This window comes from Orcinus orca, chromosome 8, assembly GCF_937001465.1.
Source record: "Orcinus orca chromosome 8, mOrcOrc1.1, whole genome shotgun sequence".
Taxonomy (NCBI): domain Eukaryota; kingdom Metazoa; phylum Chordata; class Mammalia; order Artiodactyla; family Delphinidae; genus Orcinus; species Orcinus orca.
The window spans coordinates 94,002,050-94,026,199 of record NC_064566.1 but is presented as its reverse complement, the minus strand read 5'-3'; the positions used below and the strand labels follow the sequence as shown (position 1 = coordinate 94,026,199).

The window sequence follows — 24,150 nt, the reverse complement described above, 5'->3', positions numbered from 1 at the left end:
CCCCTAAGATACTAGTGGACTTCTCCCGGGGCGAAGGGACTAAGGGAGATGCGACCGCGAGAAGGAAGGAGACTTGGTGGAGGGAGGACCCCCTCTAGGAAGATTACAGGGAGAGTCGGGGTCATGACGATCAGAGGAAGAACAGGAACGAGGTGTTTTTAAAGGTCGCAACCGAGATGCCCTTTCCAGAGGACACCATGAAGGAGAGGACCGTCCCTATAGAGAAGGTCCCTCTTGAAGATGCCCCGAGAACTCGGGGCGGTGGGCCCCCGCGAGGAGCACCCACACACGCTGCTCTCTCAGTGGAGGATGCCCGAAGGAGCCGGCCCCCTAGAGCCAGTTGCTCCCGGCTGGTCGGGCCGGCCGGGGGACCCGTCGCTGATTGGCTGCGCCGCTGGGCGGAAGTGATGCTACTGTCACTGGCTTCTCGGGCTCCCGGGAAGCCGTGAGTTTCCGCAAGGAGGCGGCGGCAGCAGCTGCGGCCAGGCGGGTGAGTTGAGAACTCGGTGGGGGCGGGGCATTGGAAGTCCGGATGGCCTAGAACAGGGGGGCAGCCGGTGTCTGAGGACGAGGGAGCCGCACAGAGGGCGCCTTCAGTCCCGGCGTGGGGGAGCCCAGGGAGACGGGGCCACGGAGTCTTGGATCCAGGATAGTGTGGGTCCTCCGAGGAGAGGGGCACATTGCACGGGGCAGTCGAGGCCAGGGAGGGGGAAATCAATGAAACTGACCCCGGTACGCAGCCTGGTTTCTAGGAACAGGTGTAGAGGTTGCGAGGAGGACAGTCTCTTGGGAGCAGAATCTTGGACTCTGGGCTGTCCGTATCATTCCTCTTCTCTCTTGGCACCTCAGAGCTGTAAAGACACGCCTAGCAGTTGGGTGAAGTTTGAGATCTACTTTCAGAGGGTATTTAAGTTTCCTTACCCAGAAGCCTAGGGTGAGGGCTGGGGTGGGGTTAACGTACCGCTCTGCCAGAGGGACTGGAGGATGTAGTGGTCAGGTTTCTCCTCTCTTCCGGAAATCTATGGGCTCTACTGAGATTGAAGGAGCCTGCCTAGTTGGGTCACTATCAGGCTATCTAACAAGATTTTTGTATGCATACTGGGAAGGACACCTGAATATCTTGGGACAGTCGACGCTGCTGGAGCGCAGGGAGGAATTTGCCCGGGAACCTCAGAGGAAAAGAGAGAAGGAGATATGTAGATTTGGGGAGGGAAATGTTAGGTGGCGGAAGTCCCCTTCTCCCTTTCCAAAGAGACTTCGGTAAAATACCCATGTTTATGTAATGTTTTGAGGCTAATCCATTTGCATATTTGTGTGGGTACTAAGCCCTACCTCAAGGTGACCCCCCTACACCCCACCCCCGTAGAGAGCAGATGCTTCTGAAGCCCAGCCACCAATAGGGACACACATGTTCTGTCACCCATTCACCTGTCTCTGTCCCCACAGTTGCCCACCAGTTCTCATTTGGCCCTTCTGTCAAACCATGGGTGGCAGTCCCAGGTTTAGAGCTTGAGCCCTCACTTCTCAGCCAACTTGCTGAGCTAGTGACTAAGAGTAGCCCTTTAGTGCTGCTTTCCAATCACCCCTTCTCCCCAGGGTGTCCACTTGCCTCTTACGCCTGTTCAGTTTTGTTTGCATGCTCGGGTTTTCCCCATTTCACCCGCCTCCCGCCTACTCTTACTTCCCCTGGCATCCACAGGTACAGAAATCAGGAAGTTAGCTACTACCCCTGGACTTCTAGGAAGCAGTACCACCTACTTTTTCAAGAGGGGTTTTTGCTAAGAGTTCAAGCCCTCTTCTAGGCATCTAGGAAAAAAAGAAAAGACTATGGCCTGACGTTTAGGTCGAGAAGTACGGTTTCTGGATTATATACTGATCTGGCCTTACTGGACCAGTTCGGTTCTAGTCTGTGACCTATTTGGGATTCCTGGAAATGATACTTAATCACTTGCAGTTTCTTTGATCACGGATCCTAGAGTTCATGGCCAGCCTCTGCTTGCTCCACTGGGTTTGGGAGGACACCATTTCTTGTTTTCTTGGGGCCTACAGGTCTGCAATCTGTGCCTGGAGTCACCACTGCTCACAGCGAAAGGGATGCCTTTTCTCCGTTTGCACAAAATGAGCGTGAGGTGGTTAGCCAGACCAGGAGCTCAGCCTCACTCAGGGTCCAGGTGGGAACGGGGCCCCACTGTGGGGAGTTAGCCCTCAGGACAAGGGGACCAAGACGTCAGCTGGGGAAAGATTTCTGTCGCCTCTAAAGAAGGGAGGAGGGTCTCTTCTAAAGAACGGTCATGACTCTGCCAGGAATTTGCAGGAGTCCTATGACCTCTGAGTCCTTTTCATGGCAACAGTGGGAAAGAGCAGCACGGTGCCTGTTAGCAACTAGACATCCTGCTTGATCATCTAGTGATAATCATGTCACTGAGGGACCCCCCGGGGTTCGTGCTGGCCCACGCTGCCCCTGGGGGCTTATCCCTGTTGGTCAGAGATAACTGTGAATAACAGGAGAGGATCACATGTTTAATGATTTAAAAGGCATGGCTTAGGGATTTCCAGGTGTGTTATCACGTTCTTACCTCTGGTGTCCTTTCTCTTTGTCTGCAGCCTACTGCTCTGATGCCCAAGGGGAGGCAGAAAGTGCCACACTCAGATGCCCCCCTGGGCCCCAGGCCCATTTGCCTCTGCCTGGAGCTAGCCGGGCTCTTCCTACTGCTTCCCTGGGTGATGGGCCTGGTGGGGGCAGGTGGGCCTGGGGCCCGGGGTCCGGAGGGGCTGAGCTGGGCGGTGCGTGTGGACAGCCCAGAAGGCGAAAGGGAAGAACAGTCGCTGGAGCAGCGGGCAGATGCCCTGGCCCAGGCGGCAGGGCTGGTGAATGCAGGACGCATCGGGGAGCTCCAGGGGCACTACCTCTTGGTCCAGCCAACAGGGCACCAGCAGGCCCCGCAGGTGGAGGCCGTCCGGCAGCAGGTGGAGGCCGTGTTGGCCAGGCACGAAGCCGTGCGCTGGCACTCAGAGCAGAGGCTGCTCAAGCGGACCAAGCGCAGCGTCCACTTCAATGACCCCAAGTACCCGCAGCAGTGGCACCTGGTGAGTCCAGCCCTGCAGCTTCGGGCCTCAGATGCTGGGCGGGGGGTACCCCGTGCCTTAGTGGCCTCTTGCCTGTGTTACTCTTCAGTGTTCCCCATCCTTTGCCTGAGGAGACATTTCTGTGGGCTTCCACAGTGGGCTTCGTCCTCGGGCTGCACCTTCCCTGTGCTCATATCCAGAGAGCCGGCGGACTGCAGTGGCAGGGCGTGGGCCCTGGGACCAGGCTGCCTGGGCCGCCTGCCACTGACTAGCGTGTACCTTTGGGTGCACTGTTTAGCCTCTCTGTGCCTCACTTTCCCTTTCTGTCAAATGGAGATTCTAATGGTTATGGTTATGGTTAAGTGAACTAAGGTACTTGTGCCCACATGGGAAACGCTTTACAAGAGTTAACTAGTAACGTTATATTATACGGTGTTAATATAATGTGTATCATATGGCCTATGAATTATATTGTCCAACCCTTGACCCTAGCCACCTTCTCACCCTTATTGCCCATGAGTGATGCCAGGCTTTCCTGGAGACCTCGGCTGTGGCAAAGCTCTCACGTGTCCCTCCTTAGCTCTGTCCCCACCTACCCTTATTGGTCTACAACCTCTCTCTGGCTCCTTGACGGCGGCCAAGAGTGCACAGGGGCTGCTCGCTGTAACTTGTCTCTCCGTGGGCTATGCTGTGTGTCACTGGATTCCCAGGGCTCAGAGAACAGTTCCTGACCCTGTCTCTCCTGCAGAATAACCGGCGGAGCCCCGGCAGGGACATCAACGTGACGGGTGTATGGGAGCGCAATGTAACCGGGCAAGGGGTGACCGTGGTGGTCGTGGACGACGGTGTGGAGCACACCATCCAGGACATCGCACCCAACTATGTGAGTGGCACTGGAACGACCCGTCCCATCCCACTGCCGGGCCTTATCTGATTCTTGATGTTCCCTCAGGCCTGTCCCCTTTCTTAGAGGTCATTGGGCCAAATGAAAGGGCCTGGAAGGTGGGATGGTGTTCTTCATCTACTCCTTTTCCGCAGCCAGCCTTCCAGCCTGGTAGCTAAGACACTGGACGTGGCTCCAGCTCAGCAAGGGAGACACTTCCTGGTTCCTGCTGCCACTCCCTGCCCTGGGGAGTAAGGAGTGGCCCCTGCGGGCAGCTTCCCCCCTGCACAAATTCCTTAAAGCCCGACTTCTAGGTAGCCCCAAACCTCTTTTATCCCAGGCTTCCCACACCATGGACGCGGCTCCTAGGCACATCTATAATGGCCAAGAGAGAAATTTCCCAAGAGCTGCAGCACTCCTCAGTTTTGCCTCAAGGTGTCCTGTCCTCATATCTCACAGCCCATGTGGTTTGCAGAGATGGGCCCACAGTGCTGGCTTAGAGCCCCCAAATCCCAGTTCCCCTCTCTCCCTGAGCTCCAAGACCTGACCCCTTGTAAACCAGCGAGTGACCACATGCCCCGCCCGTCCCCCCCACCTTGTTTCAGAGCCCCGAGGGCAGCTATGACCTCAACTCTAACGACCCTGACCCCATGCCCCACCCGGATGTGGAGAATGGCAACCACCACGGCACGAGGTGTGCAGGAGAGATCGCTGCCGTGCCCAACAACAGCTTCTGTGCCGTGGGAGTGGCGTATGGGAGCCGCATAGCAGGTACCTCCAGTCCAGCCTCGGTACATTCCTCCTGTGACAGCTGTCCATCCTCTGTCCCTCCCCCATGAATTCCAACCCGACTTTATTTCACTTTCAACACACAGCAGAAAGCAAAGGTTAAGCTTATGAATAGGTGTCTGCAGGACTTATCAGTTCATTGATTTTTTTCAATGCACTGTGTTTCCAACATGTTTTTAGCAGTGAACCCCACTGTATAAAACAGCTGAAAGTATGAAGTGCTCTGGATGGGAGATGGAGGCCCAGGCCCCACCTACGCAGACGACTCTTCCCTTTTTCTGATCATGGTTACGCCCTGTCAATGCTCAGCTCACTGTGATGATAACTCCTTATATTCATCCATGCTGTATTTGTATTTTAATGGTTTACCAAGTGCCTCCTGGTCTGCCCTTCCTCCGTGACCCCCGTGTGTCTGTGGAGGCCCCTCTCCCTTCTCCCAGCTCTCCCGTTCCCAGCCCTTCTGATGGTCACCGTCTGCTCTCCAACCTTTCAGGAGAGCGGAACAGCCCTGGCCCCCGCTGGGGTGGTACTGCGGCTCCTCTGCCTCTCGGTCTTTGTCCACTGAGGCAGAAGGTGAAGGGGATGAATGGGGACACGCTGTCCGCGTGATTCCTCATAAATGCTTGGGACCTGCATTTCCGAGGTTGGAATAGATTGGCTGTATTCCTCTTACACTCCAGCAGAGGTCAGCAGCCCTCTCTGCGAATGGGGCTACAGAGGGAGCCAGAAACCTTCAGGGCCCAAGTCCCTTCTGAAAGCTCCATTCTGCCCTATGTGGTCACCAGGATGTGACCCACCCCATTTTATTGGGTGAGATTAGGCATCCGTGAGAGGAGTAATGCTGATGAGTACCATCTGTTGAATACCCTCTGTGTGTCGAGCACCACTGCAGTGTTTGACATGATTGAGGATGCACATAAGAAGGGGACCTTGGAGTCCCTACGTTCTAGGCTCTGCATCTTCCCACCGGACCCCAGGATCCTTAAAGTCTAAGATTTAGCATTATGTTAAAAAATATTTCCGGACAGGTACATGCACATGGTATAAAAATTCAAAAGACCCAAGAGCACTTAGAGGAAAAGTAAGTCTCCACAGGGGGCCCCCCAGCACCCAGCTCCCCGTCTAGGGGACCAGCTTTATTGAGGAGCCGGTATGGCCTTCACCGCCTAGGTATCCGGGTACTGGATGGACCCCTGACAGACAGCATGGAGGCTGTGGCGTTCAACAAGCACTATCAGATCAATGACATCTACAGTTGCAGGTGAGGCAGAGCCAGGAACAAGGTGAGGGGGCCAGAGGCTCGGGCCCTGGGCGAATCCTCCAACCAAAGAACAGCAGGATGGGCTGACTCGGGCAGGTCCCAGCAGGGCTCTCCCCACTGGGTTCAGCCTGTAAGTCCACTGCCCTCATTTCTCCAGACCCCCAGCGTCTGGGTTCTCAGTCTTAAGCCCCTTGTCACCCCAGTAATCAGGTTGCCACACGAGGAGTGCTCCATCCTGCCTCGTGTTTATCTGTTTATCAAACTCAGAAGGCTCTGGAAGAAATTGGGCATTCCTTTCCAACCACAGCAGAGCTGGACACCCAGCATCAGGCCCCATCACACCACCCCCCAGAAACACACCTGCAGCTCCAGGTTACGGTTACGGCGGGGAGGGGGTGTTTGATAAGGAGGGGCTGAGGCTGGGCTGCCCCCCAGCACTGATGGTACCTGCTCTTCCCCAAGCAGTGTCTCCTGTAAGTGCATGGCATTATCCACACGGACATTTCCTTTCAGAGAAAGAATGGAGAACTCCTCAGACCCGAGAGCTTTCACAGATACTCCCTTCGCTGGTGCTCTGCCATCAAGCCCAGCGTTAGATCCCTAGGTCCATCCATCTCTACCACTCTGTACTCCCCGGGGACCTGAGAAAGGTTTTTTAGGGTCAGGTTAAAGTAGTCCTAAACTGGGAAAGTTTCCAAGGACAAGAAGAACTTTAGCACGTACTTCTGTTTTCCACTTTGGAGTGAGGGCTGGACCTTTGACCCCTATGTCCTTTCATCGTGGGAGTCCGGAGCTGGAGCCCTTGGGAGGAGAGGAAGGGCCCGGGCGGAGGGACGGCCGGCTGAGCCTGGGGGGCCTGGGTGGGCAGCCGCAGCCTGGCTCTGGCTCTTCCCACTGGGTGTCTCTCAACAGCTGGGGACCAGATGACGATGGAAAGACGGTGGACGGTCCCCATCAGCTTGGGAAGGTAACTGGGGACCGCGTGGAGACTTGGGAGACCTAGGACCCCCTCTTCATTCCGTTCCTGGGACTGCTCCCGCCCCGCCCCCATTTGCAGGGCCAGACCTACCATGTAGCCCGGGCACCTCCTTTGGGAAGAGCGCTCCTGACCTGGGGTTGGGGGAGTGTGGAGGACGTTCTTAAAGAGAAATGGAGCAGTGCTTTGAGATTGTTTCGCTCTGGTTGTGTGCTTGGCTCCCCATTTCTGGCCCTACCCTCTCTGATAAGCAGAGCCCGTGCACCATACAGCTGTTCCACTAACAGCCTCTTCACCTTGAGTCCATCTTTAAATCTGTTTCTCCCATGTCCAGTGCCCTTGGCTTTTTTTCTTTTCCTTCTAGAAGGGGAGGAAAGAGTGAGCGGCATGGAGGTTGGGGTCTTCCTATGAACTCCTCAACTGACCTGGACGTTTTGCCCCTCAGGCTGCCCTGCAACACGGGGTGATCGCTGGCCGCCAGGGCTTTGGGAGCATCTTCGTGGTAGCCAGTGGCAATGGGGGCCAGCACAACGACAACTGCAACTACGATGGCTATGCCAACTCCATCTATACAGTCACCATAGGTAGTGGCCTGGTGGCCCCGAGTGTGCATGTGTGCTCACGCCTGTGTGTGTGAGAGAGAGAGACACTCAGTCGTGACGGGACCGTGTATGTGGGTGTGCCCCCAGCTTCCATGGGTCTGTCTAAAAGTGTATGCATGATCTGCTCTTCTTTTCAGGCTCTGATAGTTAGGAGGGACTAGCCCTGTTCTCGGAGGATGTCAGGACTTCCTTAGAAGTCATACCCCGGAGCACTTTCCACCCATCATCGGGGATACCAAGCCCACCCCCCGCCTCCACTCCCCACAGCTGCTTAGGCCTCTGCTTTGGCCTCTCTTCCATGGGTCCCTTCGCTCCTGCTTGAAGCCTTCCCTGACCCCCAAATGCCCTTTACCTGTGCTCCCTCCCATAGCATTTAGCATCCCGGTTGTTTTCATTTACTTACCCGACCTCCTCCCTGACTATGGGCTCCTTGAGATCAGGTCTGTGCCCTTCTCCCATGGCCCCCATGCCTCACACAGTGTGCGACTTACGGTAGGTAATTGATAAATGTTGAGGAAAATGCATGTGCGAATGGATGAGTAGGTATTGCGGTGGAACGCCCCCCAGATTCACCCTGGAGCCTGTTGAAAGAATGGTCTTAGGGCGCAGAATACCCTCTGCCATTTGAGGCTGCCTGTCCTGGTGAGGAGTGTGGGTACTTGAAGGACTTGGACCACTGAGATCATTTTTTAAACTCAGGACAACCCCCCAGGTGATAACTCAGAGATGACTCTGATGTTATCAGGCCCTTCTCTCTGCTCCCATTTCCCCTACTCTGTCCCCAGGTGCTGTGGACGAGGAGGGACGGATGCCTTTCTACGCGGAGGAGTGTGCCTCCACGCTGGCGGTCACCTTCAGCGGTGGGGACAAGATGCTCCGGAGCATTGTAAGCGCCCCCCGCCGGGCCCTCGGGTTCCTCTTCCCTACAGATCTGTGTCCCTAAGGGTCTGCCCCTGTTGGAAGAATGGAGCTGAGGACTCTAAATGTATCTGTGTAAAGGGGTTTTATCTTTAAAATTTTAACTTACAAATATGCATGTTATCATAGGAATCACTCACATTGATTAAGTATCACATTGATTGAAATGTCTTCCTTTGGTAGAACGTGGTCTTTGGCTAAATTTCTGTGGCCTTTATAAAAAAAGGATCATCATTCCACTGCCATGCAGCCCTTATGTAAATACTGTGAGCTCTGTTCCTGTTCATCCTTGGGAGTAAAGCTAGTGGTTGTCGGCACCGAATGGGCGGGAAAAGGAGTCAGGAATGTCTCAGTCAGCCCGAGAGACAGCTCTTTCCTTGGAGCTGGAACTGGAGCCACAGCAAACAAGAGGTCGGAGCAAGAGAGTGGAGTTTCTCAAGCTGTGGGAACCTGTGAAAGAATTCAGGGTTCCGTGCCTGCACCCAGCTGGCCGAGCTTCATCCCGTCATCCTAGAGCCCCCTGCCGGTCCCCAGTGCCCCAACAGAGTGATACGGGGACAAGGGGCTCTGGGGCAGAGCTGGGCTGCAGCCAGGTGGTGTCACATTTCTCCAGCGGCTCTGGGTTGGGAGCGCTCTCCAGGGCCGTCGGGAATTAGGCTGCTTCCTCTGGGTCACATTCACTTTCCCAGAGACTGAAATTCTGTTTTGCCACTAAATGAGTTCTGGTCAGCACAGTGTTTTAAGGCTCAGGGCCCGGTGACCCCAGCCCCTTTCCCCACCCCGAGAGAAGAAAAAAGGGAGCTGACTAAAGTAAGTGGGCAGGAGGCTTCGCTCAGCAGGCGGGGGTCTGGGTGCGGAGGGCACCACCCACACCCACCCCAGGCCAGGCTGGGTTGGGAGGATGAGCAGGAACATCCTGGCAGAACTCTCGGGAACCCACTCGACCCGGCCCCAGCGAGGGACCGCGAAGGCTGCCGAGCACAATGGTTCCTCTTACTGTGCGCCGCCTGCCTTTCTCCTCCTGACGCAGCTCCGCATCTCACCCCCACCCCTACCACGTTCCATCTGAGCTATAAATTGTCCGGAAATGAAAAGAGAGTTTGTTTAGCCAGGCTCCCATCTTTGGGACACTCTTGCCTTGGAAACCAGTTGCCAGTTTCTGTTCAATGACCAGCTCGGTGGGGCTGCCTTCCTGAGGGCGGGCACGGAGGTACAGGCTGCCCGCCGTCTGCTGCCCGGCCCTTTCCAGTGGCTGCCTGGGGCTCCTGCCACAGGCAAGTTCACAGGCCTCACAGCTACACACTAGACTGTCACTGTGAGGCTGTTTCCGTAGCAGGAAAAAATCAACCTGCTCCCTGGCACAGACCAGGCTTTCCACCCTCACTGAGACTTCCACTTGGAGAGTTTTTGCCTCCTCTTCCAGAAGACTGAGTGAAAATGACATGTCTTGGCAGCCTCTGTAACAGCTGGAAGGCGAGCAGTGAGTACAGTGGAGAAAGGGCAGCTCTTGGGAGAAGTTAGCACCTTGGTATCTGACCCAGGAGAGAAGCTTGGAAGAAGATTTTCTGGTCTTAGCGTGGGCACCGCGTGCCAGATCCAGAGGGCCCTGGCCTGGAGCAGGTTTAGGCAGGGCCACCTCGGCTAAACCCTCTGTGGCTCCAGGGTGGATTAGAGTGTGAAAAGAACTGGATGCCAGACAGATGCTGTGTCTCCCTGACCCCCGCTCTCACCTCCCACCTCAGGACCACAGGTGGAAAAGGGGGGACTCGTGGAAACCACCCGAGGCACCAGGCCCAGAGCAGGGAGGCAGGGAGGCCTGTGGATCGCCCCGGGCCAGGGTGGGCAGGGGGTGTAGATGCTACACCCATGCTGAGCCCACGGGTGGACAAGGGGACAGCTTCCTCCCCCTGGGAACACACTCCCTTTGTTCGCACAGATGTCACTCCAGGCCCTGTCGCTGAGCTGCCAAGTTGGATTTCCTCGACCGGTGCCGTCACTGTTGTCCCCGCTCCAGCTGGGGCCCAGGAGCTCCCGGCCACTTCCTCTGTCTCCAAGGGCTGCGGGGTCTGGAGGGGCGGGGCTGGGGTTGGGTGGAGGATTTGGGAAGGGGTCACCAGAGAAGCCGGAATCAGGAAACCATCCTCTGCACGTGAGGCCTCTCCCCTCTCTCCAGCTCCTTTCCGCCCTCTCCCCCACAGTAACCAGACCCCCAGAGTAACTTTTTAATTCTTCTCAACTCTCCAGAGATTCTCTTGTTAGGCAAAGAAGGAGGAAGAATCTCCATCATCCCGACCTGCTAGACATTCAGCTCTCGCAATGGAAGGGCCCCCGGAGGCTCGCGCTGAGGCCCAGCCCCGCACCCCTCCCTCCACAGCACCTGGGAACAGTCCCTAACCCAGTCCCGTCCTCTCCATTCCGCTTCCCAGGTGACCACAGACTGGGACCTTCAAAAGGGCACAGGCTGCACCGAGGGCCACACGGGGACCTCAGCCGCGGCCCCTCTGGCAGCCGGCATGATAGCCCTGATGCTGCAGGTGCGGCCCTGCCTCACGTGGCGTGACGTCCAGCACATCATCGTCTTCACAGCCACCCAGGTGAGATCCTCGCAGGTGGACAAATGGCCTGGCCCAGCCCACGTCAGACTTTCGGTCCCAAGGACTTGGAGGTTTCAGGAGGCTTCAGGTTCTAGGTGTCCCAGACGTTGGGTGCCAAATCCCGTCCAGAGTTGCATGTGCACGGAACAAGTGTGGGGACCCCATCAAGACCACAGACCTAAATTCACTCGCACCTGTTCTGCGGCTGCCCTTTTACCTGCAAAGGAGAGCTCCGCTGGGCTCCTGACTCGAGCCTGTGGCTCCTGGCTCCCTCTCTAGAAACAGGCCATTGGGCTGGTGACATCACAGGCCTTTGCCCTCTTGTCCCAGCTTTCCTTGGGAAATCCATTCCTAGCAGCCTTGGTGGGAGAGTCTGGACTGGATCAGCTAGCAGGGCGAGCAGGGAAACTTAAAATCCGAGAGACTAACCGGGACCCCTGTCCTCTCAGTATGAGGATCGCCGCGCGGACTGGATCACCAACGAGGCCGGCTTTAGCCACAGCCACCAGCACGGGTTCGGCCTGCTCAATGCTTGGAGACTCGTGAACGCGGCCAAGGTGAATAGGTGTCCTGCGTGGAATGACGAAGGAGGTGGGGAGAATGCCTAAGACACTGCCTGGCACGTCGTAGGTGTTAATAAATGCTCGTTCATCTGAGACCCCTTTTACAAGTGAAGAAGCAGGCTCAACACTATAATTAAAGTTTCTAAACTGTCGGTGGAGAGTAAATGGGACCTGAGTATCGTTTGGAGCCCTCAGGGTGCTCTGCCCCTCATCTGCTGTCCTGGACACAGCCTTTCCTTGCTTCGGTGCCATAGGGAGCAGTCCAGGTGGTCCGCAGGGGCCTCGGGAGCGAAGGAAGGTGGTGAGGAAGGGGGAAATCAAAAGAGCAGTGCCCTAGGGGCCAAGTAGATGAGAGTGGGTGTGTGGGGTCCATCTTGTTTGTTCATTCGCCGTCCCCCCTTCCTTTCATAGATCTGGACGTCTGTCCCTTACTTAGCTTCCTACGTCAGCCCCGTGTTGAAAGAGAACAAGGCTATCCCACTGTCCGCCCGCCCCCTGGAGGTCCTGTGGAATGGTAAGCAGTCAGCAGAAAGGGGGTTAATCGTGGGCCTGAGGTTTGGGGCGGGGTGATGGAGAAGCTAAACTCATCCTCCCTGCCGGATCCTACCCGCTTCCTGTAGGAGCTGAGCTCCAGCCAAACCTGTGGAGTTTTCTTTGACCATTTTAGGACATGTTGCTGCTTCTGAGTTGGCTGGCCCCCCGGGTGCTTAAACGAGACCTTTCTCCTGAGTTACTGGTGGTGGAAAGGACTGCCGAGCAAGCGATTAGGAAGGCTGGTGGGAGGGCTGGGACTGGGACCTGGGAGACAAGGCACGAGTTGAAAGACTTTCCTTTGACTTCCATGCTAGGAACGTGCCAGACGATCCTCTGCAACCCGGTGGCCTTTGGCTGGAATGAGGGAGTTGAGAATGTCTTCCTTTGATTCTCAGGCTTGTCTAGTACAGAGAGAGTCAGCTGGGGCCTGTAGGGGGAGGACAGAGGAGTCCCCAGAGGGCTCCCTAGACTGTGGTGGCCCTCCCTCTGCCCACGCGTCCATCACACCTGGGGCCGCTAGGACTCTCTGAAGGGGTGAGGGCTGTGTGTTGTCAGTCAGAGATGTTGTCTTACGTTGAGCACAGAGGTTGAGCCCCTTCCCAGAGAAGAGGGCAGCTGGATTGGGACACTTGAGCAAGAGGATCTTCTGTCTGCAGATTTCCCGGACTTCCCACTGGGGAGTTTTCCTCACCTCCAGTTCCTTGGGGATTTTCTTCCTCAAGGATTTTTGACAGGCAGAGTTATTCCCTAATTTTTGTGAAGATTGAAGCGTGTCATGCTTTGTACACAAATGGAACTGTTTTCGCATTTCCCATCCTCCTAGGAAGTGTTCAAACCACAACAGTGGCAAAAGGAGGAATGGCCAAAGATGGGAGCATGGAGGGGAGGTGGACACGGCATCCCTGGGGTGGAGGTTTCACTGGGAATAGTCCCGTTGTCTCTCTCCCTAACCATGTCCAGCACTTGCCCAGTTTCCCCTCTACGTGGAAGGAAATCCATGGGCCCAGTTCATTGCATTTTCCGTAAAAGGAATGCTGTCTTGGAAAGGGCATAAAGCGTCAGCCAAGGCAGAGAAGTGCAGGAACGTTCCCAGGAATGCGGTTCAGTAGGAACCTCGGGGCTTCGCACGTGCATGTCTTGGGGACAGTATGTCTTTTCACTTGCACCTCCCATCCAGGGCTGCTAACCCGCAATCGCATCCCTCAGATGAGGGGGTCGACTTAGGGTCCTTCCCAGCTTCATCATCTTCTGCTTCCCACTAACCAGGGATGTTCCCCGGCGTGTCTAACAAACTTCCCTCGGTATAGAGGCATCTGGCACCTGCTCGTTTGTCACTAGGAAGCAAGAGAAAGAAGGACAGGTTGTCCTGGGCAGAGGAGAGTGGGAGGTGGGGTAGTGGGGAGAGAAGGACGGAGAGAAGGGAGGTGAAGACCCGGCGAGTTTTGCCAATGGAGCCCTTCGTTGGTTTGGAGGGCAGCAAGCGGACTGCCGATCTTCAAGGTCAGCAAAGGTGTCTTCCCCTCTGTCGTGACCCCATTCACCCCTGAGCAGACAGAACTGAAGGTTCACGCTTGTGGGCGTGCTTGGAGGCTGCAGAAAGTCCAGTTCACATAGAGCTGAGCATAGTCCCGGACAGTTAGTAAACCTCTTTCCCTATAGCCAAGGAACAGTCTTTCCCACCAAGACCTGGGCGAGTCAGTGTCCAAGGGCTGGAAGGTGAACTTTTTTGTAAGGTAGAAGGAACTGAACATCCCTGAGATGGAAAAGGGGTGCAATACCACTAAGACTCTGGAGCAGTGGTGTCCAAGAGAACTTTCTACAATGATGAAAATGTTCTCTATCTGTGCTGTGCAATTCATGTGAGGTTATTGAAGATTTTAAATGTGGCTCGTGTGGCTGAGGAACTAAGTTTGTGTGTTATTGTAATTGAATTTAAATAGCCACATGTGGCTGGTGGCCACCTTCTTGGGCAGGGCAGCTCTAGAGCAAGACAGGAGGAGGATGTAGGGGGAAGGGGATTGGCGCCCCTTGGTTCCTTTAGCTCTGACTCTGGGTCTGAAATCTCTACCAGAGGGTGAGAGGGAGGGCGGGGTTTGGGAGGAGTATCCAAAACACAAGGGAGCCTGTGTGTATTTACAGAAGATTCCCGAACACCACTTGCAATTACCCTTTTATCCTTGTTTACAGCCAGTGCTGGTTCCCCCTCTGGCCATGCTTGAGTCCTGTTCCTTCCTGGCTCTGAATCTTCCTCTCCTGCCCAGTCTTTCTCTCCCCACTGATTCCTCCTCCTGCCTTCAAACACCCTCCGAGCATCTGTTAGGAAACACTTTTAAGTCTCTGCCCCCCTCCAACCAGTAACCTTTTCAAATGAATTAACCAAAGCAATTGCTCGCCTTTATCACACCCTCTCCACCGCTGAAGACTTACTCCATCACTCACAGCGCCCCTCTCCTGCTCAGACCAGGGGCCAGCTCAGAGCCCATCCTTCTCAGCCCTCTTGTTCTCTGACTGGACTAACGAGACCTGTGTGGCAGCCTCCCTCTTCCTGCGGCTGCAGTGACCTCCTTTGCTCCATGGCCCTCTTCTGGCTTCTCTGCCCAAGGAACTTGGTTTTTCTGTCCGCTCTCCTCACTACTCCCAAACCAAGAGTGCCTTCTACGACTCATTCCATGTTCTTGACCCTCCCTCTACGTTTTCTCCCTCGACGGCACAGCTGTGTTTATGGCTTCCGCTGCCACCTCTCCACAAATGATTCCTAGATCAACATCTCTTATTCTGATCCCTAACCAGTGAGAGGGGTAGAGATTTTTCTGGCTTCCGCAAGATTATGGGCAAATAAATCCCTGGGATCTTCGGGGTGGGGTGGGGCGGGGGGAGGGCGGTTGAAAAAGACCCCAGCTTGCCAAAGGCAAAATAATATGATCATCATCAACTAAGATTTGAGTGTTTAGGTGCCAAGCACTGGCTTAAGGATTAACTCACTTAATTCTAATAAAACAGTTCTCGTGTTGCCACATGGCTGGCCACCCAAGTCGCTGTACACCCCAATAAGGAAATGCATGTAACGTGCCACTGCGTACACATGCTAACACAGACAAGCACTCGCGGGGCTCTTTTTGGATTCCATTCTGTTCTGTCGTGCTCTATAACGTGTCATTTACTCTCCGTTAGGCCCTTATCTTCCATGTTAACACTCTCCTTCAACTATGCCAGGAATATTTTCCTCCATCTTTCTATACCTAAATCGCTGTGTGCTGTTGGACATCCCATCAGTACTTTACGTTTAAAATGTACAGCATCTTAGATTTCATTATCACCTATCGACAGCCAGCTTACTTTCCAAGTTTCTCTCATTTCTGTCTGTGCCATCACCATTCCCTAGGCTCCCAAACTTGAAACTCGGGAGTTTTCAATCCCACTGTATCCCTTGCCTCTCCCTAGGTCTTCCTCCAGCCCTCAGAATTTTGTCTTTCATTTATTTCTCTGAAATGTCTCTTGATTGATTGACTCATTCATTCTACAAGTATGTGAGACCTACCTCATCCCAGGCACTGTACTAAGTTCTAGGGATTCAGAGATAAGACACGATTCCTGCCCTCAGAGAGCTGCTCCCAGTCTGGTAGGAAAGACAGTCCCTCCTGCAGGTAGAGCGCAGTGTTACAAGCACTGCAGTGGAGATGGCGCAGGTGCCTCTTGCCACCAGGGAAGACACAGGAGGGTTCTCAAAGCAACTGAGATTGACCTGAGTCCCACCAGGTAAGCTAGCCGGGGGAAGAGGCGAGGAAAGGGACATCCAGGCAGCAGGGGCAACACGTGCAGAGTCGACGACGGTATCTTCAGGGAGCGCAAGTCACGTGGTGTGGCTGGAGCGTGGCTCCTGACTGGCAGAGGAAGACTGGAAACTCAGGTGGTAGGGCCACATGGAACTGTGTCTGCCATGGTAAGGAGTTTGGCCTTTATCTTGAAGTTTGTGGGGAGCCTTCGAGGTCAATTATCACCAATTGATGTTAGCAGTAAGGGAGAAGGAGAGCAGTTAGAGAGATTCCCGAGGCTTTACCTTTTAGAGATACATGGGAAATCTTCACTAATGAAAGGATATGATGCCTGGCGATTCTGTCAAAAGAATCTGGGGAGGGGCTTCCCTGGTGGCGCAGTGGTTGAGAGTCCGCCTGCCGATGCAGGGGACACGGGTTTGTGCCCCGGTCCGGGAGGATCCCACGTGCCGCAGAGCGGCTGGGCCCGTGAGCCATGGCCGCTGAGCCTGCGCGTCCGGAGCCTGTGCTCCGCAATGGGAGAGGCCACAACGGGGAGAGGCCCGCGTACCGCAAAAAAAAAAAAAAAGAGAATCTGGGGAGGGGAGAAGTGGGGATCATCGATGAAACGAGATTGGCCATATATATTGGTAGTTATTGAAGTGAGGTATTGAGAACATCTGTTTTCTCCATTTATATAGGTCTGAAACTTTCTATAGTAAAAATTTATATATAAAGGTGTACGTATACAGATGTACGTCTATATACACGCACCTGTATATGTGAAGATTTCTGAATTTTTAGCTGGAGTCGTTGTTTAGATGGTGGCGCCGTCACATGAGATTAAGAACCCAGGAGGAAGAAGAGGTTTGGGCAAGGACTATGGAGTGTGAAGAGCTGAGGAAGAGAATTTGGGCTCTGCTGTGTTTGAGGCTTCTATGCAGCATCTAAAGGTTGTATTCAGAAAGCAGTTGAATAAATAAGTTTGAAAGTCTAGACTGGAGATAATGGTTTGGGAGTCACCCGCATAAAAATGGAAGAGAAAGGTCTGGGAAAGAAGGAGATCACTAGGGTTGGGGGTAGACAAGGATAAAAGAGGACCTAGGACACAGGCTGACATTAAGGGAGTGGACAGAGGAAAGGGGCCTCAGAAGAAAACTGAGAAGAGATGCCTGAGGTTGGAAAAAAAACAGGAGGATGGTGTCACTGGAATCTAGGGTAGTTCTGATGGGAGTGGGCAAGCGGGCAAGGACTGAGGGCGTCCCTGGTTTATCAAGGAGGCCATTGGTGACCTTAAGAAGAATACTTTGGGACTTCCTTGGCGGTCCAGTGGTTAGGACTCCGTGCTTCCACTGCCAAGAGTACTTTGTTTCAGTCTGTTCATGGGGGCAAAAGCTAGACTGCGGTGGGTTGAAAAATTCGTGGGGACAGAAGAAGATTCCTGGTTAAAGACGGTGAATTGAACACGTGCTTTTATCTCTGCTTACTCCCAAAACCTCACCAAAGTGAGAATAAAGGAATAAAAGTGGTATAAGCACAAGGACAAAGAGAATGAGAGGCGAGACCACAGCAAAGGAGAGATTGCAGCACATTTTTGGAAGACGGAAAACGAGTGGAGAAGTGGGCAGGGCTAAGAAAGTTGCAAACCAAATACCTGTAAGGGTGAACCTAGGCAACAGGCTCGTTTCATGCCTCAGAATCCCCAAAGGCTCAGGACTCGGAGGCCCCATGCACTACAGAAGGCAGAGATGAGGTGTGAGAGTAAAACGAGAGATCAATTAAAAGGTAGACTCCCAGGTGTCTTCTCCCATCCTTAGCAGCCTTATCCGGGCAGGAGTTGGGAATTTTATTCTCCAGAGCCCGGGGCCCCAGGTACAGCAGAAAATAAGAGACAGAGAGTGTACCTTAAAATGATAAACCATGGAGACTTCCCTGGTGGCACAGTGGTTAAGAATCCGCCTGCCAATGCAGGGGACACGGGTTCGATCCCTGGTCCAGGAAGATCCCACATGCCGTGGAGCAACTAAGCCCGTGTGCCACAACTACTGAGCCTGTGCTCTAAAGCCTGCTTGCCACAACTACTGAAACCCATGCACCTAGAGCCTGTGTGCCTAGAACCCGTGCTCCGCAACAAAGAGAAGCCACCGCAATGAGAAGCCCGCGCACTGCAGCGAAGAGTAGTCCCCGCTCACCGCAACTAGAGAAAAGCCCGCACACAGCAACGAAGACACAATGCGGCCAAAAATAAAAAGTAAACAAATTTTTTTAAAAAATGATAAACCATGAACTATGACGGGGACACGTTACAGATAAACTAATTCTCATAGCTAGTAAATGGCAGAGCTGGGATTTGAACCCAGGCTGGGTGGCTCCAGAGCCCATGCCATTAGCACCAGCAGGCACAAGAGTTGAGAAAGGGTTTATTTCACCGGCAGTGACAGCACAGAGTCCTAACCACTGAACAGCCAGGGAATTCCCCGCTCTTTCTTCTTTGATCAGTTATCCACGCTCACATCGGCTTACCCTTAGAATCAAGCATTTTAGCTGGGCTTCCTGTCACCTATTTCTTCTTCCTACTCTGATTCAGCCCACTCACAGCTGTTGAGAGTAACCTTCCTTTAGCACTTTTTTTTTTAAAACTCTGTCCTTGCTCGATAATCTCTAATAGCTCTCAGTTGCTTGTTTAAAATAAAAATTTTAAAGCCCTTCCCATGCTAGGTCCCCTGCCCATACTTTCATATTCTCTCTGAGCTTCTTCATCTGTGAAATGGGGGTGCTGCTCTCTGCTTTGCCTGTCGGCATGAATTAATGAAAGGAAAGTTGCTTTGGAAAGAATCATTTCTCATTGCAGCCTAATTTCTTAATATTCCCCAACTGAGTCTTCCACTTCAGTAGTTTGGTGGGGTTTTTTTGTTTGTTTGGGGGTTTTTTGACTTTTTATTTTGAAATAATTGTAGATTCACAGGAGGTTGCAAAGAAATGTTCAGGGAAGTCCTGTGCACCCTTCTCCTGATGTGAAATGTCTTAATTCTAGGACAATAGCAAAACCAAGAAAATGATATTGGTCCAATGCAGAGCACTTATTCAGATTTCACCAGTTAGACTCATATTTCTGTGTGTGTGTGTGTGTGTGTGTGTCCGTAATTTTACCACATGTATAGCCTTGTGTAATCACCACCACAGCCAATATCCAGAACCACTGCATCCCAAGACTCCTCAGTGCCACCCCTTTATGGCCACACCCATCCCCTCTGTACCATCCCTAGCACCTGGCAACCACTAATCTGTTCTCCATCGCTACAGTTATGTTATTCATGAATATTACGTAAATGAAATCACACACTGTGTATCCTTTTTTTTTTAACATTTTTTTTATATTTATTTATTTATGGCTGTGTTGGCTCTTTGTTTCTGTGCGAGGGCTTCCTCCGGTTGTGGCAAGCGGGGGCCTCTCACCATCGCGGCCTCTCTTGTTGCAGAGCACAGGCTCCAGACGCGCAGGCTCAGTAATTGTGGCTCACGGGGCTAGTTGCTCCGCGGCATGTGGGATCCTCCCAGACCAGGGCTCGAACCCGTGTCCCCTGCATTGGCAGGTGGATTCTCAACCACTGCGCCACCAGGGAAGCCCCTGTGTATCCTTTCGATATTGGCTTTTTTTCATTCAGCACAATTTCCTTGAAATTTTTTCACTTCAGTAGTTTTTTTTCTTAATTTGTATTTCCTTCAGTATGAAACTTGTTCATGTCCACCTCTGCCTTTCTACATGCCATTTCTCCTTCTAGAATACCCTCTACCAACACTCCACCAATCGTATTCACTTCCTCCCTCTGAGTGTGTCTCACGGCTGCCTAAACCCATCTGACTCATCTCTGTTCTAGCATCAGTTATGTAGACCGCATTGCATATCATTTTCCACTTGCACATAGAAGGCGGAGACCATGTCCAACTTTTCTCTCTATTCCCAGCAGCTAGCACAGTGCCTGAAATGTAGGAGGTACTCAGTAAATTATTTTTTGGGTGAACGAATGTCGGAAATTGCTCCGTTTGGTTCTTCCATTGTGTCCTGGGTATGTGTTGTCCTCCCAACTGGACTCTAAACTCGATTGTAAACTTGAAAGCAGCAACTGCGTTCCATTTACTAGTGTACATGAGGTTCAGTCAGGGTTGCCAAAGATATTTGTATGTGTCTTCCATGAGTATGTTCCTTTGTCTGTTGGGGTGAAGTGAGGGCATAAGCGTTTGTGGGGCTGGTTTCCCAGCTGCCCAGCCTGACTTCCCACAGTCAGCAGGATGGACCTGGAAATGTCGGGGCTGAAGACCCTGGAGCACGTGGCCGTGACAGTCTCCATCACTCATCCACGACGTGGCAGCTTGGAACTGAAGCTGTTTTGCCCCAGTGGCATGATGTCCCTTATTGGCACCCCCCGCAGCTTGGACTCGTACGTACACGTGCCCTCACCTGAGCTCTCTCTGCGACAAGGGCCTTTTCCAGGAAAAGATATGGGAGGAGTGGACACTGGCACTGCCCTAAGCTACCGTGGCACTGGCTTTATTACCTTCTTTGTTCAAGTGCTTACAATGTGCTCAGCACTGCACTTGAAATATAGTTTCTTTTCTTTTTTCATCTTTATTAGAGTATAATTGCTTTACAATGGTGTGTTCGTTTCTGCTTTATAACAAAGTGAATCAGTTATACATATACATATGTTCCCATATCTCTTCCCTCTTGCATCTCCCTCCCTCCCACCCTCCCTATCCCACCCCTCTAGGTCACAAGTTTCTTTAATCCTAGTAAGGACCATGCAGTGTAGACTTTGTAACCCTTTACAAATGAGGAAACAAGTCACAGAGCTAGTTAAGTGCCTGAGAGAATAGCAGTAAGCCTAGACCTATGGGACTCCCAAGCCCGTGTTCTCTCCACGTTTGCTTTTTCCACTACACTACGTTGACACAGGTCCCTCAGCCCCTGAGATCCCAGGGGCAAGGGCCAGCACCTGAGGGCCCTCCATGGCACCCTCCCGATGACTGTAGCTCAGACAACAACTGCTACTACAGTAAGAAAATGCTTTTGGGCAAAGGGGTCAGTTCCCTGCTCCATGCCTTCCTCTGTCTCCTCTGTTCTTGCCCCAGGGACCCCAATGGCTTCAATGATTGGACCTTCTCCACTGTGCGGTGCTGGGGGGAAAGAGCGAAAGGGACCTACAGACTCGTCGTCAGGGATGTAGGTAAGCCTGCCTGCCCCCCACCAGGGCCCTGCCTTTCGTGATTGTCATCTGGTCCCTCTGGATCTCAGAGTCCCCACAGAAATTGTCCCAGGTGGAATACATAGGGTTGCCATCGGACCAAGAGGGTAGATGCCAAGACGTATGCCCCACCCAAAAAAATGGGCATTGATACCTAGAACTGTTCATTTATACTACCTCTCATATTCCTTGGAGAAGTGACTGATCCATTTTTCCTCAGGATAGCAACAAAAATTCCTTGTTGAAACCACATTTCAAGTTCTTTCTCATATAACCATCCTCTGGCCAGCCCTGGTAGGCAGGTAAGGGCAGGACTAATTTTCACCGTTTTTTTTTTTTTAAACTGAGGCCCACCCAGAGGTTTGAAGTGACTTGTGTGAGGTCACACAGTATCTCAGTGAGGACTGGAAATTGAACCCAACCCTCCCAACTTCCAGCCAAGTTAGGTGTTCATCACCAGACTGGTGGTTTTCAAACCTTCCTTTAATTTAGCTGGACTTTTTTTTTTTTTTCTTCCCAAGAAAAATCCCAGCTGAAACCCCAAAATATGTATGTATGAAAGAGGCAAAACTTCTCCACTTGGGAGTGCCACCTTTCACCTCCGCCTTTCCATTCCTAAGGGCACCCCGAGAGGCACGTCTGCAGTACCCTGGGGTCAGTGGGACACAGGTAGACAACTACTGTGGCCGCTCATGTGGTCTGAGTCCCTCTGGGTGGCGGGGTGGGCAGGGCCTCTGCTGTCTGTGTGGCCAACAGCGGGGCGTGGCTCACGGACCACCCTGCTTGCGGCTCTAGGAGATGAGACGTCCCAGGCTGGCATCCTCCGGCAATGGCAGCTGACCCTATATGGCTCTGTGTGGAGTCCAGTAGACATCAGGGACAGACAAAGGTAGGTGTAGACACATGTGTCAGAGGGAGGGGGACTCACGGGGTCAGGGAGAAGGCCACTTAGGGAGTGCCACCTCCCTGGGAACCCACAGCGTGGCCCTCCCCTGTTTGCTGTGGGGCTTCCGTCTGTCTGGCTGTGAGGTGGGCGGATGGGCGAGGCAGGCGGTAGAGGAACCAAGCTGAGTAGGGCATCCTCGTCTCCTTTCTTCTCCACAGGTTACTAGAAAGTGCCATGAGTGGGAAATACCTGCACGATGGCTTCACGCTGCCCTGCCCTCCCGGGCTGAAAATCCCAGAGGAAGATGGTTATACCATCACCCCGAACACCCTCAAGGTACGAGGGCCAAAACCCAAGCTGCAGGCAGGCAGGAATGTCCTGAGGGATGTGGTCCTTGGTGGGAGACTCAAGGTGACTTGGGGAGTGAGGGGTTGGGAAGACCTAGGTCCCCACTCTACAGGCTAACTCTCCAGGGCATTCCTTGTGTGGGGGGAACAGGGGGAGTGGTTTGGGGTGGGAGAGGCAGCCCCTAGGAAGAGAGAGAGTTTCTGAGCCCATTGTTCTGGGAAACCACCCTTACACAGGTGTCTGACTTTCCCCCAGACCCTGGTGCTGATAGGCTGTTTCGCCGTCTTCTGGACCATTTACTACATGCTGGAAGTGTACTTGAGCCAGAGGAATGTGGCCTCTCACCCAGTCTGTAGGAGTGGACCCCGCCACCGGCCCCAGCGCAGCCGAACAGCCAAGGAGGAGGGGACAGAACTGGAATCAGTGCCCCTTTGCAGCAGCCAGGATCCAGGTGGAGTGGGGATGGAGAGCGAGGGCCCTCCCGCCACCTCCGGGCTCCACGCCCCAGACCTGCTGGATCAAGGGGACTGGAGCCTGTCCCAGAGCAGGAGTGCCCTGGACTGCCCTCAGCACCTGCCCCCAGACCTGCTGCAGGCGAAGGAGGCGCAGATTTGCTGACCTTGGGCCTGACAGCCAACGTGGGAGAGGCTCTAACTTCCTAAGACTGGGGAAGCTTGGAAAGCGGCTCCGCAGGCCCGGGAGCTCTGGGGAGAAGGCAGCCCCGACGCTTCCACCTGGGACCAGGGGCCTAAAGAGCGCCTCTGGCTAAAGACCACACTCAGGGAGGGCAAGGGCCTTCGGAAGGTACAAGCGGAGCTAGATTACAGTCTCGCAACAGCCATGGAACCTTCCTCCAACCCAACGGGAGTTTTTGGTGAGAAGGTCCCGGACAAGGGATTGGGGCCCCTGCTGGGCAGGTCTCCATCCTTGTTTCTCCAGGGCAAGCCAGTGGTGTCGGGCACAGGGACCCTCACCCACACATGGCCAGAAGAGCATCTCAGCAGAATCATCACTGGGGTCACTTGGGAAGAGGGCTTAGGGGTGGAGGCTGGGAAGAGCCCCAGACACACCTGTCCTTTTAACGACCCAGGGGCCAGAAACAGCAGACTTTTCCTCTCTCCCCCTCACCTTCCAGCCTAAGCCTTGGACCTTGGCATATGGGCACGGCAGTCAACCCTCAGCTCGGCACACGTGCCCTGGAAGCAGCGGCCTCCATTAGCCCTGATCAGAAGCCAACCTTGAACACACCCCTGACCCCCTCACCATCACGCCCACCCTTCATCCTGAAGGATCAGTACGACGCACCTGGCAGGGCTGGGGCACATCCTGGGGGAGTCTGTGGCAGGACTGGGACAGGTGTCGGATCAGTCACTGGCCCTGCAGCCCTGCGACCACCCGTCTTCCTCTGCAAAGTGCTCAGGGAAATGGCCGTGCCTGCCGGAGGCCAGCCATCTGCCTGGCAGGCTGCGACTCTTCCTCCCATTCTTGGCCTCCTCCCCTCTTCTGAGCTAGTTGGTCGATTTGAATTTTTTTTTTTTTTTAACGCTTAAGATTTGGTTTTCTCTTTTCACAGCAACATTTTGTTGAATTTTTTCTGCACAGCTTTTCCAAAATAAAAACCTTCCTCACAGTTCTGCTCCTTCCCATCTCCTTTCTGCCGCCTCCCCAAAGCTAATGCAAGTCTCCAAGTTGCTGCTCGTTCCCTTCAGTCCCGAGATTCACTCTCCTCTCCCAG

General features: G+C 53.6%; 1 protein-coding gene across 5 annotated transcripts; it reads left to right on the top strand.

The window, feature by feature from the left end:
- The first annotated feature begins 340 nt into the window (after positions 1 to 340).
- On the top strand, positions 341 to 24,045 carry PCSK7 (proprotein convertase subtilisin/kexin type 7). 5 transcript variants are annotated; one of them, XR_004485089.2, is made up of 17 exons: positions 341 to 490; positions 2,050 to 2,171; positions 2,605 to 3,087; positions 3,815 to 3,949; positions 4,555 to 4,720; positions 5,909 to 5,999; positions 6,912 to 6,966; positions 7,421 to 7,559; positions 8,363 to 8,463; positions 10,922 to 11,089; positions 11,539 to 11,646; positions 12,064 to 12,166; positions 20,221 to 20,377; positions 21,069 to 21,163; positions 21,402 to 21,483; positions 21,977 to 22,070; positions 22,286 to 22,309. XR_004485089.2 is itself a non-coding variant. In XM_049714351.1 (17 exons), exons 3-17 carry the CDS (start codon positions 2,617 to 2,619, stop codon positions 22,769 to 22,771), a joined length of 2,121 nt encoding a protein of 706 aa, XP_049570308.1. In that variant the 5' UTR covers positions 341 to 490; positions 2,050 to 2,171; positions 2,605 to 2,616; the 3' UTR covers positions 22,772 to 22,924. The 5 variants fall into 5 exon arrangements, 4 of the variants coding, with proteins under 4 accessions (XP_049570308.1, XP_049570309.1, XP_004273407.1 ...); XM_049714351.1 differs by lacking the exon at positions 21,402 to 21,483 and adding an exon at positions 22,652 to 22,924 and having other exon boundaries at positions 22,286 to 22,403; XM_004273359.4 differs by lacking the exon at positions 21,402 to 21,483 and adding an exon at positions 22,671 to 24,045 and having other exon boundaries at positions 342 to 490; positions 22,286 to 22,403.
- The last annotated feature ends 105 nt before the right edge of the window (positions 24,046 to 24,150 follow it).

Bases quoted from the DNA above. Each gene is read 5' to 3' on its own strand.
- PCSK7 (XM_004273359.4), top strand. From the start codon at position 2,617: ATGCCCAAGGGGAGGCAGAAAGTGCCACACTCAGATGCCCCCCTGGGC. The intron at 3,950-4,554 runs GTGAGTGGCACT...ACCTTGTTTCAG, and splicing joins AGGACATCGCACCCAACTAT to AGCCCCGAGGGCAGCTATGA. The intron at 4,721-5,908 runs GTACCTCCAGTC...TTCACCGCCTAG, and splicing joins GTATGGGAGCCGCATAGCAG to GTATCCGGGTACTGGATGGA.